The following is a 15,674-nucleotide window of genomic DNA, read 5'->3' on the forward strand; positions in this document are numbered from 1 at the left end:
TACAGTAGCACCAGCCAACTTCTTGTTCAACACACGCTTGACCAGCCCAACCTGCCTCTCCACAGTACCCACGAACGAGTGTGCTGCGGTGGGCACCAGATGCCATTCAAAATGCATTCGGGTATCCTTCAAAAGTTCATCCATAATTCGCTTGGCACCGGCCATATTGGTGCCTCTGTCTGTGGTAACCCTTCTAGGCATATTGTAAAACGCCTGAAGTTTTCTCAAGCCGACCAGCACGGCTTCAGTTGAATAATCAGTCAACACATCAACAAACACAGCCTGTGTAAATCTACAGGCCACAATCAACAACCAAACTTTGTACTTGGTCTTGGAACTCCTGGTACCAACGCCAGGCTTCGTAACTTCAATCGGCCCCGCAAGGTCCATATGCACCTCCTTGAAGGGCATAGAGGGCTCGACACGATCTGGCAGAATATTAGCAATTGCGGGACTCGAACGCTTGGCATATTCAATGGAACATGCAGCACAACTCTTGACCACTTTCATAGCCTCCATGCGGCCATGGGTGATCCATGCATACCTGCGGCTTTGCGCCAACGTCTTACGATGGCCTCCATGCCCCAATTCATCGTGGGACTGTTGAAGGATGAGCCGCGCCAGCCTGTTGTGGCGGCTGAGCAAGACAACACCTGGGCTGTCCTTCATAATCTTCCTGGGGCCTCCAGCAGCGGCCTCAAGAGCCTCATCTCCTCTCCCGGACATTTTCAATATTGTAAATGTCCTAAGAGGATAACATCCATCATGACCCACAATGGGCCAACAAACCTGGACCTTGTGATGATAAGGTTGAAGGGAGTCAAATTTCCCTTCGGCGTCCATGGTCATCTCCTTCTCTTGGTTGAAGGAAGTCAAAAACAGGTCACATACAGAATCCATGTATGTATTTGTGAAAGTATAGTTCTCATAATGCTTAGAACTATCATTGCTGCTAACACCATCCTCAATTGTTGCAACGCCACGTTTCTTGACAAGCAGCGTTTTAAAGCAGTTGGCAGCCTTAAGAACTGCGGCAACAGTCCTCCTTGCCTGCCTGTAGGTCCTTCTTGCCAGGGACCTCCAGAAATCATTGTCCACTACCTGTGTGAACATTACCTTGAGCTTCGCCATCTTGGGATTTAGCTCGCTCTCGGGGATGGATGCATTTACCTCACCCGCCGTCTTAACGGGCCACTGGTCCTGTTCCAGGCGCAACCAGCTTGGACCTTCTTGGTATGTAGATCCAGGTTGTACATCCTCAATCGTACACAAACCACGCGTTGCCAGATCGGCAATGTTGTGCTGGGTTGGAACCCATTTCCAATCTTCAGGGCTCGTCAACTGTTGTATCTCAGAAACACGATGACTGTTAAAAACATTTAACATAACACTGTCACTGGATAGCTGAGCTAGGGCACAGCTGCTATCACTAAAAAATACTTTGCCAGAAATGTTGAAAGGTAGAGCTCTGGCTACAGTATCCACAAGCCTGGCCAAAATTAGACAACTAAGCATTTCTAACCTTGGTATAGACTCAATCTTCACTGGTGCGACACGTGACTTGGCGCAACACAAAACTACATCATATCCTCCAGGAACTGGCCATCTCAGGTAGGTGATGGCTGCATAGGCCTGGTTAGATGCATCGCAGAAACCAACAAGCATTGGAAGCCCCAACGGCTTATCAGGAACCATCGAACGTCTGAACGACACATTTCCAAGTGCCGAACGGTCCTGGAGGCTGGACACGAGCTCCGACCTCAACTCTCCAGGTATAACATCATCCCAGTTACATCCATGTATGCAAACTGAGCGCAGACAAAGCTTGGACTTAAGCAGCAATGGCGCTGCTAGACCCATTGGGTCATAAAGTTGTTGCACAATTCTCCAAACTTCACGTTTAGTTATCAACTCAGGTAGACTTCTCCAGAGATCCTCCAGGTCCAGATCCTCTAGTAACTTTCTACCCTTAATCTTCTCGCCGTGGTTGGCTCTGACAGGTAGGAACAACTTATCCTGTTTAGGGTCCCAAACGAGGCCCAGAACTTTTACACTGTCAACATCATCTCCAGAATAAACAACAGATTTAAACTTGAAATTGCCAGGTGCAATCATATCCTCCAGCTCTTGGACCAGCTGGACAGCTTCAGGTTTACTGTTATGACCGCTCAAACAGTCATCCACGTAAGTACAAGTCTCCAATTTGACCGATGGAGGATCTTGATACAAAACAAATTCAGAACTGAGTGGTTGCTGAACATCTCTCCACACATCCTGCTGGGCTACAACGTCACAACCTCTAATCTTCTCAGATCCATAAACATCTTGAACATCCTGCTGGGAACGTCCACCAAAAATACGACCAGTGAGTCTGAGGGCGGTCACGGCCATATCTCCAGCCAAGGCCTCACCAAAGTTGATGGTTTTGGTAAGGTAGACCTCTGGCTCTCCATCAACTGTATCAGCGAAAAAAACACGTTTCAGCTGAGAATCTTCATAGGTAGCTAATAATGAATTATAGAACTTCTGGATATCAGCCACGAATGCACACTTAAAACTTCTGAACCGGATAAGATTGTGCATCAGAGTATATAATGGAACTGGGCCGTCCATCATAATACTATTGAGGCTTAGCCCCTTGCAGCAGAGGCTAGAATTAGCGCATATCCTCAACGGTGTGGAAATAGACTCTTTATATGCGCAGACTAGGCTCGAGTAATACACGGGCTTAGTATAAGCTAGGTCTTCTGGCGAAGCTTTCTGATACACTCCACGAGACACAGCTTCTTGAAACACTTGGCAGAAGGTGCTGTATTCACCTTTTTTAATCATTCTCTGCCGGTCACGTAAGCAGATCTTATAGGCCTGCTCTGAATTATCAAATAACACACTTGGCGGCTGCTTGTAGGGATATGAGGCCGTCCAAATATGGTTCTCAAGATCTAATGTCAGACCTTCTTCAATCAGCTGCCGCTTACGCACGTCCAAGGCGGACTGCCCGGCGGCTATGGCGGCGCAATGACGGCAGTTCTTACAACCGCTGCACCTTGATGGCGGCTGTATTCCCAAACTCTCAGTACTCAGGAACTCCATCTTGCTGACCTCCAACTTCACAGCTTTACAGGCGACAGGATTAGCAACAGTCCTGCCATCTGCAGACACAACTAAATAGCCTGTACCAAATAAGCTTCTGTACAGTCTAGAATCACCAACCATTTTATCTGCACACGGAAACATAGCTGGTGTTAAATGGCCGATTAAAACATCAATCTTGCCGTCGACCATAGAAAAATTATCAGGCTTCATGTTGAAAATATCGGCGGCGGCTGTAGGATCAATAGAACGCAACCCTTCTTCAGTACCAATGCTGGGCACTACCGCCGCCTCCAGAATATGTGAATTCCGGTTGCGGTCAACCAAACAAATCTTGACTGTAGGACACGCTTGGCTCTTTCCATCTGCCAGAGAAATAGTAGCTGTGCGACCAGTAGATGGCAACTCTAACTTCTTGGCAATACTTCTAGAAATCAACGTCAAATTTGCTCCACTGTCCCACATGGCATTGACGGTGACTTGACGTTTGTCAGCCGCCAACGCCGGGAACTGCTGCAACATCAGCATAAAATTGTTCTTGCTAAACAATTGTGACTCATACACTGCCGCAACTTGTCCACTAGCAACCGATTCATGTAATAATGAATTATGAGGCTGGTTGCAACTGTCAATGGTGCAGCTGCCAAGCTTATCGGCTCTGGGACAATCGGCCACCCGATGCCCTTTTTGTAAGCAGAGCAAACAGGCGCCTATCTTCTTGATGAAGACTTTGCGTTCAGGAACAGACATATCCCTAAACTTGGAGCACTTGAACAACAGGTGATCAGAGTTACAACCTTCCGACGGGCAAGGCTGTTTCTTCTTGGTCTTAGCTGGAGACCCAGGTTTACCAACGGCTGTAGCTGCGGCCGCAGGATTACCTTTCTTCTTGGAGGGGGTGTCTACATCGAATGAACACCTCATCAAAATGGCGCCACGCTGTTCCTCTATAATCTTCAACAGCTTAGGAATATTTGGGGTATCCATTGAGCCCAACGCCAGGTTGAGCTTGTCCTGGAAATCACGTGGCAACTTTTTGGATAACATTTCCAAAAGAATAATGGTCAACCACTGGCTTGTGGTGACTTCCTCATCATCATCATCTTTAGTCAGCTGCTCGAGCTGGCTAACTGCACCACCAAACTCTGCTAAGACTGTGACAATCTGGTTGGAGTCCGACGGTTTAGGCTTCTTCTCCCATTGGTTGAAAAGGCAGAGCATCTGACGTGTTTTGGACTTAAAACGTGCGTCGAGATAAGCCCATTGAGATTCATGTGATTGAATCTGAATTAACTGAAGTCTCAACTCTTTATTTCTGCAGACCTTTTCACTGCTCAACAATAACTGCAAATATGACGGGTCCTGTCCTACGGTAAGCTTTTTAAAATTGTCCTTGAAACTTACGTAGGCTGACTCTGAGCCGTCAAAGCTTGGAAGAAGACGTTCGTCGACACGATTCATATATCCTGGCGTGAATATAGAACCGGTGCCGAACTGTGGTGTGCCAAACGGCGACACAAATGGCGATGCTGTCGAAGCACCCGCCGTCGTTGTAGGCGGCTTCACAGGTTCAAGCTTAACCTCGGCCAGCCGTTTCATCAAAGCAGACAAAGTGTTTATAATTGGTTCTGGTAAGGGAAAATATGACCCTTTAATAACTTTCACAATCTTTATGCAACGATCATATAGTTCAGCCTTATGGTCAGGCAAATTATCACCAACTAAATCAACAACACTTTGAATGTCACTGAGCTCCTCCATAGCATCTAGAGCATCTTTTAGAGCGTTATAATCTTTTTGCACAGTAATTATATTAGAATAAATGTCACTAAACTCCTCAAGCTCTTGGATTCTCACTCCAAGCTTGCTAAAACCGACCATAATGCTATCGAATGTCTCGAACTTGTCATGGACAAGGATTGACTCCTTAGTGAAATGTCTAACATCAAGCTCTGAAGATTCACTGACCAACTTCATCACTTTATTTAGTTCACTGGTTAGGGCCTCGACGGCTGGGCGCAGCCGTAGCCCCAGTTGAGCGCCTTTATTCTTTTTAGGACCCATGATTGTCACAATAATTAACTGTACTGATTACGATTATAATAGTGTGTGGTAAGGTATCACAACCAACACATTCACAAAACTTCACAGATATTTTCTTAGCCGCATCTGTTCTGTCTCGTTTTCATTGTTTCGGTACGCATGCCTTGCCGTACACGAAATCTTAATCTCCAAGCCCTCCGAATGACCAACATGTGAATGTTTACAAATGTGTATTTATTACCATGAAAACGGTGCATCTAAAACAAAAATATAAAAATTAATAACATAATATTAATGGTTTATTATTTTTGTATATCGAGGTTGCGTGATTTCAATTTAATTAAAAATATAAAATTTCTAAAAAACTTTAAATTGGCACGAAACATATTAAATAGCATCAGAAATTGATAATTTTAGATTCAAATGATCAATAAAATTAAGGAAAATATTCGTATGTCAAAAGTTAGCAGTTAAATGGTCTATTTGTTGAAAAATTAATGTTTTAAATTTCTTCGTAAAAATATACCATACTACACTTATTATTAAGAATTAAAGATAAATTCTTACCACATTATACGTCAAACTAAGCAGGAAGGCTTATTTGAGATCTTCCACGGATTAGAGCGCATGTATATCCATCCAATACATTATTTTTATTCACGTAGCTCTTCACATGGGAATCAACAAGGAAAAAATGTGCGCGCCTTTGTTTGTTTACAAGCGAAGCGCGGAGATAGTTAGGAATGCCGCGTAACACACTCATTCTCTGGTGTAAGGAAAAGGGAATTAATGGGTTCGAACTTGCCAGGGAATACAAGAAAAATCATTCCAACACAACCCCCCTTGTGCCAACCCCTAGCCCCCCGGGGCTAAAAAAAACCCTAAAAATGAACCTAACCTTAATTAAAATTTCTTATTTGAAGAGTTAGATTTACATTTATTAAACCAAATATGCTTCTTTTTGGATGTTATTGACATATTTGCTGAAAAAAATAGAATCTGCCTCCAGGTTCAGGTGCTGCAGGCCTCCAGGTCCACTCTGGAGACAGGTAAAATTAAAATTTTTTATTTGAAGAGTTAGAGGTACACTTATTAAACAAAATATGCTTCTTTTTGGATGTTATTGACATATCTGCTGAAAAAATGAGAATCGGCCTCCAGGTCCACTCTAGAGACAGGTAAAAATTAATATTTCTTATTTGAAGAGTTAGAGGTACACTTATTAAACCAAATATGCTACTTTTTGGATGTTATTGACATATCTGCTGAAAAAATTAGAATTGGCCTCCAGGTTCAAGTGCTGCAGGCCTCCAGGTCCACTATGGAGACAGGTAAAAAATATAATTTTTTATTTGAAGAGTTAGAGGTACACTTATTAAACCAAATATGCTTCTTTTAGAATGTTATTGACATATTTGCAGAAAAAAATAGAATCAGCCTCTAGGTTCAGGTGCTGCAGGCCTCCAGGTCTACTCTGGAGACAGGTAAAAATTAAAATTTCTTATTTGAAGAGTTAGAGGTACACTTATAAAAACCAAATATGCATCCTTTTGGATGTTATTGACATATCTGCTAAAAAAATGAGAATCGGCCTCCAGGTTCAGGTACTGCAGGCCTCAAGGTCCACTCTGGAGACAGGTAAAAATTAAGATTTCTTATTTGAAGAGTTAGAGGTCAACTTATGAAACAAAATATGCCTCTTTTAGGTTACTATCAACAAACCTAAAGAAGATAATAAATTCGGCCTTCAGGTCCACTCTGGACAGGTAAAAATTGAAATTTCTTATTTGAAGAGTTAGAGGTCAACTTATAAAACAGAATATGGATCTTTTGGCTGTTATTACTATTTCTGGAGAAAAATATTAAATTGGCTCTAAGTTCAGATATTCACCTGGCCAGCTGCAACCAGCGGTCACCAAGACGCAGGTAAAAGTGTCCATATCAAAAAGTATCAATTAATATGATACCTAACATGTCTAAAAAAATAGCGAAAATATCTGAAAATACCCCCAAAAAGCCATCTGGAAGCCTGCAGTACCTGGAGGCCGATTTTATTTTTTTCTTTAAATATGGTAATATTATCCAACAAGATGCTTATTTTCTTGTGAATTGACCTCTAACTCTTAAATTAAGAATTTAAATTTTTTCATGTCTAGAGTTGAACTGGAGGCCTGCAGCACCTGAACTTGGAGGCTGATTTAAATTTTATCTTCAAGTATGTTATTAACATCAAAAACAATACATAGATTGTTTTATAAGTTAACCTCTAACTCTCCGAATAAGAAATTTTATTTTTACCTATCCAGTGTCCACCTGGAGGCCTGTAGGACCCGAACCTGGAAGCCGATTTAAATTTTTCAGCAGATATGTCAATAACATCCAAAAAGAAGCATATTTGGTTAAATAAGTGTACCTCTAACTCTTCAAATAAGAAATTTAAATTTTCACCTGTCGAGAGTGGACCTTGAGGCCTGCAGCACATGAATCTGGAGGCCGATTCTAATTTTTTTTATCAGATATGTCAATAAAATCCAAAAAGTAGCATATTTGTTTTAATAAGTGTACCTTTAACTCTTCAAGTAAGAAATTTTAATTTTTACCTGTCTCCAGAGTGGACCTGGAGGCCTGCAGCATCTGAACCTGGAGGCCGATTCTAATTTTTCAGCAGATATGTCTATAACATCCAAAAAGATGCATATTTGGTTTAATAAGTGTACCTCTAACTCTTTAAATAAGAAGTTTTAATTTTTACCTGTCTCCAGAGTGGACCTGGAGGACTGCAGCACCTGAACCTATAGGCCAATTCTTATTTTTTTAGCAGATATGTCAATAACATCCAAAAAGATGCATATTTGGTTTAATAAGTGTACCTCTAACTCTTTAAATAAGAAGTTTTAATTTTTACCTGTCTCCAGAGTGGACATGGAGGACTGCAGCACCTGAACCTATAGGCCAATTCTTATTTTTTTAGCAGATATGTCAATAACATCCAAAAAGATGCATATTTTGTTTAATAAGTGTACCTCTAACTCTTCAAATAAGAAATTTTAATTTTACCTGTCTCCAGAGTGGACCTGGAGGCCTGCAGCACCTGAACCTGGAGGCCGATTCTAATTTTTTCAGCAAATATGTCAATAACATCCAAAAATAAGCATATTTGGTTTAATAAGTGTACATCTAACTCTTCAAATAAGAAATTTTAATTAAGGTTAGGTTCATTTTTAGGGGTTTTTTTAGCCCCAGGGGGGCTAGAGGTTGGCGGCAGGGGGGACTTCTAAACTTAAAGTTAGTTTATAACCATAAAAGCTTAAGTTTAAGAAATCATCTCTATTAGTCAAGTGGTTCCTGAGAAAATTAAGGTTAGGTTCATTTTTAGGGATTTTTGGAGCCCCGAAGGGCTAGGGGTTGGCGGCAGGGGGGTGACTTCTAAACTAGAAGTTAGTTTATAAGCATAAAAGCTTAAGTTTAAAAAAATCATCTCTATTGGTCAAATGTTTCCTGAGAAAATTAAGGTTAGGTTCATTTTTAGGGTTTTTTTGAAGCCCCGGAGGGCTAGGGGTTGGCGGCAGGGGGGTGACTTCTAAACTAGAAGTTAGTTTATAACCATAAAAGCTTAAGTTTAAAAAATCATGTCTATTGGTCAAATGGTTCCTGAGAAAATTAAGGTTAGGTTCATTTTTAGGGTTTTTTGGAGCCCCGGAGGGCTAGGGGTTGGCGGCAGGGGGGTGACTTCTAAACTATAAGTTAGTTTATAAGCGTAAAAGCTTAAGTTTAAAAAATCATCTCTATTGGTCAAATGTTTCCTGAGAAAATTAAGGTTAGGTTCATTTTTAGGGTTTTTTTGGAGCCCCGGAGGGCTAGGGGTTGGCGGCAGGGGGGTGACTTCTAAACTAAAAGTTAGTTTATATGCATAAAAGCTTAAGTTTAAAAAATCATCTCTATTGGTCAAATTGTTCCTGAGAAAATTAAGGTTAGGTTCATTTTAGGGGGTTTTTGAGCCCCGGGGGGCTAGGGGGTGGGGTTATCCAAAAAATGATTAAAAATACGTGAGCTACTACCCAAAAGTAAACTTTTATCCCAAATAACCTATAGTCTAACTCAAATACCTAGCCCAATAATCACGGAGTAAGCGAAAGTGGCAAAACTTCCCCCCCCCCTTAATAAACCTGATCATTTTGCTGTTGCAATTGAATTTCAATTTCATCTCTACTTCCCTGTTTTCTTAGACGTGGGGCTTTTGCATATTTTGTCTAAAAATATAGTTCTTGTCAAAATTTCAATGTGAAATATAAAAAAATTTAAAACTAAGCACTAAGTAGGTATAACATTAAGTTTTAAAATATGAAAAAGACTAGGTAGCTTATGATATTAGGGTACCTGGGGTTTCAGAAGATTTTGATTTGGCAGCTGGTAATAGAAAGGATCATTTGCATATCCAGATGGAACCAACAATGATGTCAGGCTGAACACAATACTGCGAGGCCAGTCTTGGCCGCACCATCTATAATAAATTGATGAATTCACAAAAATTTTATAATGCAACATGAAATCAATTTATATATAAAATCCACTTAGAGTATTTCATAAGTGTTTTAGGTTTAATAGTTAAGTTATTTAGAGTTTCAAACGAAATTTTGAACTTGAGTATATAAAAATATTTATACCTGTAGAGTCCTAAGTTGATGGCAGCCATAACGATAAGGACACCAAAGCCAGAAGCTTGATGGAGACCCCAAGTATTATCTTTCAAAGCTTCCCGCATAAACACAGCTAATGTGAATGCCCTGAAATTTAAAAGTATGATTTACTTGAATTCTACAACATTCTCATAAATTTGAGGAAATTAGCGGTTATGCCCCTAGACCCCTAGCGAAGACCCTAGACCTTTCACTTAGGAACATAATATCGATTCAGCGGTTGGCGATATCTTAAGTTACAGACAGACAGCAATCCTGTTACTTTTAAAAAAGGATTTAAAAATATTTTGATTTAAATAAGGGGGGGGGGAAGTTTGTACACTTATAGGAAATGAAATTCAGTACCAAAGTTTGGGAGGGTCGTATGGGCTTGTTTTTAAAGTTATCAACCTAATTCTTTTTGTAGGCTCTCTTATATGACTTGATATACACGTATTTCTTTGAAAATTGAATTTCGGTACTTTCCTTCTAGGGGCTTGTGGAGAAAAAGACCCCCCAAAACACTAAAAATATGAGTTCTGACCTTATTTTTAAAGATATCGACCTGATTTTTTCTTTATAATACTTTTTTAACATACCCGAATCAACTAACCATTACAGATTTCATTTTGGGACTTTCCTTCTAGGGGCTTGTGGAGCAAGAGACCCCCAAAACACAAAAATATGAGTACTGGGCTTATTTTTGAAGATATCGACCTGATTTTTTTTATAATACTTTTTTAACTTAACCGAATTAACGAACCATTACAGATTTCATTTTGGGACTTTCCTATTAGGGGCTTTTGGAGCAAGAGACCCCCAAAACACAAAAATATGAGTACTGGGCTTATTTTTGAAGATATCAACCTGCTTTTTTTATATAAAAATAATATTTAAACAAAACCGAATCTACGAACCATTACAGATTTCATTTTGGGACTTTCCTTCTAGGGGCTTGTGGAGCAAGAGACCCCCAAAAATCATAAAAATATGAGTTGTGGGCTTCTTTTATAAGATATCAACCTGATTTTTTATATAAAAATACTATTTTAACATAACCGAATCTACGAACCATTACAGATTTCAATTTGGGACTTTCCTTCAACGGGCTTGTGGAGCAAAAGGCCCCAAAAACACTAAAAATATGAGTTCTGAGCTTATTTTTTAAGATATCAACCTGATTTAAAAAAAAAAATACTTTTAACATAACCAAATTAAGAAAACATTACAGATTTCATTTTGGGACTTTCCTTCTAGGGGCTAGTGGAGCAAAGATTCCAAAACCACTAAAAATATGAGTTCTGAGCTTATTTTTAAAGATATCAACCTGATCTTTTTAAAATAATACTTTTTTAACATAACCGAACTAAGAAACCATTAAGGATTTCATTTTGGGACTTTCCTTCTAGGGGCTTGTGGAGCAAAAGACCCCCAAAACACTTAAAATATGAGTTCTGAGTTTATTTATAAAGATAACCTGAGAACTCAATTTATTTTGTTTTGGATGTGTTTTACCCTACTTTCCTCTAAAAGGAAAGTGCCAAAATAAAATTATTAGTGGCTACCTAGTTCATACATGTGAAAAAAGTTTTCATGAAAAAAATCAGCTCAATATCTATAAAAATATTTTTTGGGGGTCTTTTGCCCCACTAGCTTCTAGAAGGAAAGTCCCAAAATGAAATCTGTAATGGTTTCTTAGTTTGGTTATGTTAAAAAAAGTGTTCCTAAAAAAATCAGGTTGATATATTTAAAAATAAAGTCAGAACTCATATTTTTAGTGTTTTTGGGGTCTTTTGCTCCACAAGCCCCTAGAAGGAAAGTCCCAAAATGAAATCTATAATGGTTCGTAGATTCGGTTATGTTAAATAAAATAGTATTTTTATATAAAAAATCAGGTTGATATCTTTAAAAATAAGCTCAGAACTCATATTTTTAGTGTTTTTGGGGTCTTTTGCTCCACAAGCCTCTAGAAGGAAAGTCCCAAAATGAAATCTGTAATGGTTCGTAGATTCAGTTATGTTAAAATAGTATTTTTTTATTATATAAAAATATAAGGTTGATACCTTAAAAGAGAAGCCCACAACTCATATTTTTATGATTTTTGGGGGGTCTCTTGCTCCACAAGCCCCATAGAAGGAAAGTACCAAAATGAAATCTGTAATGGTTCGTAGATTCGGTTATGTTTAAATATTATTTTTATATAAAAAAAGCAGGTTGATATCTTCAAAAATAAGCCCAGTACTCATATTTTGGTTTTGGGGGTCTCTTGCTCCAAAAGCCCCTAAGAGGAAAGTCCCAAAATGAAATCTGTAATGGTTCGTTAATTCGGTTAAGTTAAAAAAGTATTATAAAAAAAATCAGGTCGATATCTTCAAAAATAAGCCCAGTACTCATATTTTTGTGTTTTGGGGGTCTCTTGCTCCACAAGCCCCTAGAAGGAAAGTCCCAAAATGAAATCTGTAATGGTTCGTTGATTCGGGTATGTTAAAAAAGTATAATAAAGAAAAAATCAGGTCGATATCTTTAAAAATAAGGTCAGAACTCATATTTTTAGTGTTTTGGGGGGTCTTTTGCTCCACAAGCCCCTAGAAGGAAAGTACCGAAATTCAATTTTCAAAGAAATACGTGTATATCAAGTCATATAAGAGAGCCTACAAAAAGAATTAGGTTGATAACTTTAAAAACAAGCCCATACGACCCTCCCAAACTTTGGTACTGAATTTCATTTCCTATAAGTGTACAAACTTCCCCCCCCCCCTTACCTTGCAGAAAAAATGGCAGCAAACATTGGCACACTTATGAACAATCGTACAGCGACAAATACCCTAAAAATAATTTTGTTAATAATACATTTTTGTTAGTAAAAATTTGACTTGTGTATTTACTGTTTACCATTAAATAAATACAATTATATACAATCTTTTTAAAGCACAATTTATTTGAAATATTCAAAAAGTCCAACCTGCTTTCATTGAAAACAATAGCAGATAAAACCAGAGACAAAATACTCGCCACCATCGATAAAATGAACGCAGTGTCATTTCTATAAACCATGAATCCATTGTGATATTGGTAGCTAAATAAAAATTCTTCTATGACTGATTTTTAGATCATGATATTTTTTTCGTGAAATTCTTTTGATTTTAGCGCAAAGGATTGTGAACATTGAGGGGATGATAAAAAAGAAAAGGAAGGACTTTCAAATTTCAACTTTGAAGGGGGTGTTACTGTTGACACGCCTCAAAATACACCTTTGCACGTCTTCGAATATAAATGAAATGGATTCATCCCTTGTGTAAAGCCCTCTGTGGGGAATACCCATAAGTACAACAACTACAACTCTGATAACAAACTGTGGGGCATGATCAAGAAATGAGGCGAATAATCTGGCTAGTCTAGCTCGCTCATAATGGACATCGTCTATTATTTATAAAGTTGTAACAATAATTAAATCGTATAGGTATACAACAATGTTATAATTAATAATTATATACCCACCTAAGTTTTCATAAATGTAAGAGTTTTTTAATCAAACATGTATTGTAATTTTTAGATAATGGGCTACACTAAAAAATGCCTAGCACTCTTTGAAAAAAATTACGTTTTTAAAAATATACCTATTGTAGGCAAAAATATTTTTAAAGAATGCTTTCAATAAGAATGGCATTTCATGAGATGGGCGTCTTTGAATTGACCTGAAATAACATTATTGTTACAAATTTTCCCTTTTTTAATGAGATAGACAACCGTCAGCAAAACTGGTAGGATTGGATAGAATAGCAGAAGAATGAGTGGGTAGGCGACTACTTTCTTTGTGTCAAGTTGTTCTGTGGCTTTTGAGCCTGTAAAATATAGATACAGGAATCCAGCTGCTGTTACTATACCTGAAATAATGAATATGTACGTAAAACTTCTTAAAAGTCAAAATACGAAAAAGAATAAGATTGCCAGATAATTGTGATTTATTCAGGGTGGGAAAGGACAAGGACTAAATTTACACAGGTCCTCAAACTTAAATTAAAAAGTTGATTGGTTATATAAGGGGGGGGGGGGGTTTAATGCAACCATCTCGTAATCAGTGAGCAAATGGCACTTAGAATTCGAATTTCCATCTATAATTTTGCATGAGTAATCCTTGGTAGGTCTATTTTCCCTAAATCGAACAAAACGTTGGAAAAGTAACGGCTAACGGCTCAGCTATTTTGCCATTTTTTTTATATTTATACTGCAAATTAGTCACGAAACCTCTCTCAACATAGTACTCTTTTCTACTCCAAAACGCTATCTAACGGTTCTAGACGGTAGCTGTTGGTACTAGAAGTTTTAAAATTGGTTATTCTTATCATTTAACATGAATTAAACCAAAAATATGTTTTAAAAAGTCGATTCCTACGTAATTGATGATGGATTTACCCTGAAAATAGGCAAAAAAACGGATGAACGGCTGAGCCGCTAGCCGTTACTTTTCCAACTTTTTGTTCGATTTAGGGAAAATAGACCTACCAAGGATTACTCATGCAAAAGTTCAGATCGAAATTCGAATTCTAAGTGTCATTTGCTCACTGATTACGAGATGGTTGCATTAAACCCCCCCCCCCCTTAGTGTAAAAATTGGCAATTCATTTAAATCTAACTTAGATTATACTATCTCTTTACCGTCATGCAATATAATTAAAGGGATAATTTAAAATCATAATTGGGGGTGTACTATTTTATCGGATCATGTTACTTGTCGATGCAGCGCTGCACTTACAAGTAACATGTTTATAAGAGCTGCATCTACAAGTAACATGATAAAGGGAGATAAAAAAAAAGGAGATGGGCAGACAATGTTAGTTATATTTTTATTGAAAATAGCTTTTTAGTCATTATGATAATATAATGATAATGCATTTTACAATTTGTGCAACCAGATTGCTATTCAATATCATGTTTAATTATTTAATAATGTTTTTGCATATATTCAAAACCATTACTAATAAATGTTGAGCTAACGAATTAATCTTAATTGTTTCTATCTATAATCATATTAGTATCTCTATAGGAAATGGAGGGGGGATATTGCTGCACTTACAAGTAACATGTATGAGTTTGCTGCATCGTCAAGTAACATGTGATAAGCGCTGCATCGACAAGTAACATGATCCATTTTATCTTCCAATATCATATACCTTATAAGACAGTTACATTGTTTGATAATGATTTAGTCGATCCATGATACAAATAACTTTGACTTGCTATAAGATAAAACTGTAATTACCTGGAAACCATAATAGAAAGAGAGATATGTTTCCATACTTGGAATTTTCAGTTTCATAAAACAGATGAATATTGATAAAAGTCAAGACTAGATTTGTCAAATTTAAACAAATATCAAGTAATATCAATTTTGTGATTTTTAAACAACCTGCTACACCCATTTTTAATTACTGTTGGATAAAAAAATAATTTTTGATAACAAATTATTTTTATTATTTTTGATAAGAAATTAATTGTTGTTTGAGTAACGTTTCATGTTTTTTGAGCAGTTTTTGCGGTTTGTTTTGGCTCAAGAAGCAGAAAATTGAAGGAATGTGTAAATTTGAGATCAGAATCTGGACAAAATCTTTAGTGCTAAAATATCCCTAAATACATTTGTTAAATGGAATCAGATAATTGACTTTTCTGCTTTTAAATGAAGAAAACAAGATTTTTAAAAACAATTAGCATACTTTTAAACTTTCTAAGCTAGAACTGGTAGATGTAATAAAAAAGATATTCTGCTGCAAATTTTAAAGGAAAATTACTATAGAGAAAATATTGATAACATTTTTAAGATATAAAAAAACAAATACGACATTTTATAATTGTATTAAAAATATT

At 37.7% G+C, this 15,674-nt stretch overlaps 1 protein-coding gene across 1 annotated transcript in view; it reads right to left on the bottom strand.

Moving 5' to 3' along the window:
- LOC145323633 (uncharacterized) overlaps nucleotides 1-15,364 on the bottom strand; it is a 22,822-nt gene extending 7,458 nt beyond the window's left edge. The window contains exons 1-8 of the mRNA XM_080166031.1: nucleotides 15,073-15,364; nucleotides 13,538-13,696; nucleotides 13,103-13,232; nucleotides 12,775-12,855; nucleotides 12,575-12,637; nucleotides 9,801-9,920; nucleotides 9,514-9,637; nucleotides 9,303-9,386 (exon numbers count right to left, since the gene is read on the bottom strand). Of these exons, the coding sequence (XP_080022157.1) occupies nucleotides 9,303-9,386; nucleotides 9,514-9,637; nucleotides 9,801-9,920; nucleotides 12,575-12,637; nucleotides 12,775-12,855; nucleotides 13,103-13,232; nucleotides 13,538-13,696; nucleotides 15,073-15,232 (921 nt within the window). The 5' untranslated portion in view covers nucleotides 15,233-15,364. The remainder of the gene's footprint in view (nucleotides 1-9,302; nucleotides 9,387-9,513; nucleotides 9,638-9,800; nucleotides 9,921-12,574; nucleotides 12,638-12,774; nucleotides 12,856-13,102; nucleotides 13,233-13,537; nucleotides 13,697-15,072) is intronic.
- Between the last annotated feature and the right edge of the window lie 310 nt (nucleotides 15,365-15,674).

The sequence above is a fragment of the Acartia tonsa genome, chromosome 7 (genome assembly GCF_053477335.1).
Source record: "Acartia tonsa isolate MP-2025a chromosome 7, ASM5347733v1, whole genome shotgun sequence".
Lineage (NCBI taxonomy): Eukaryota > Metazoa > Arthropoda > Copepoda > Calanoida > Acartiidae > Acartia > Acartia tonsa.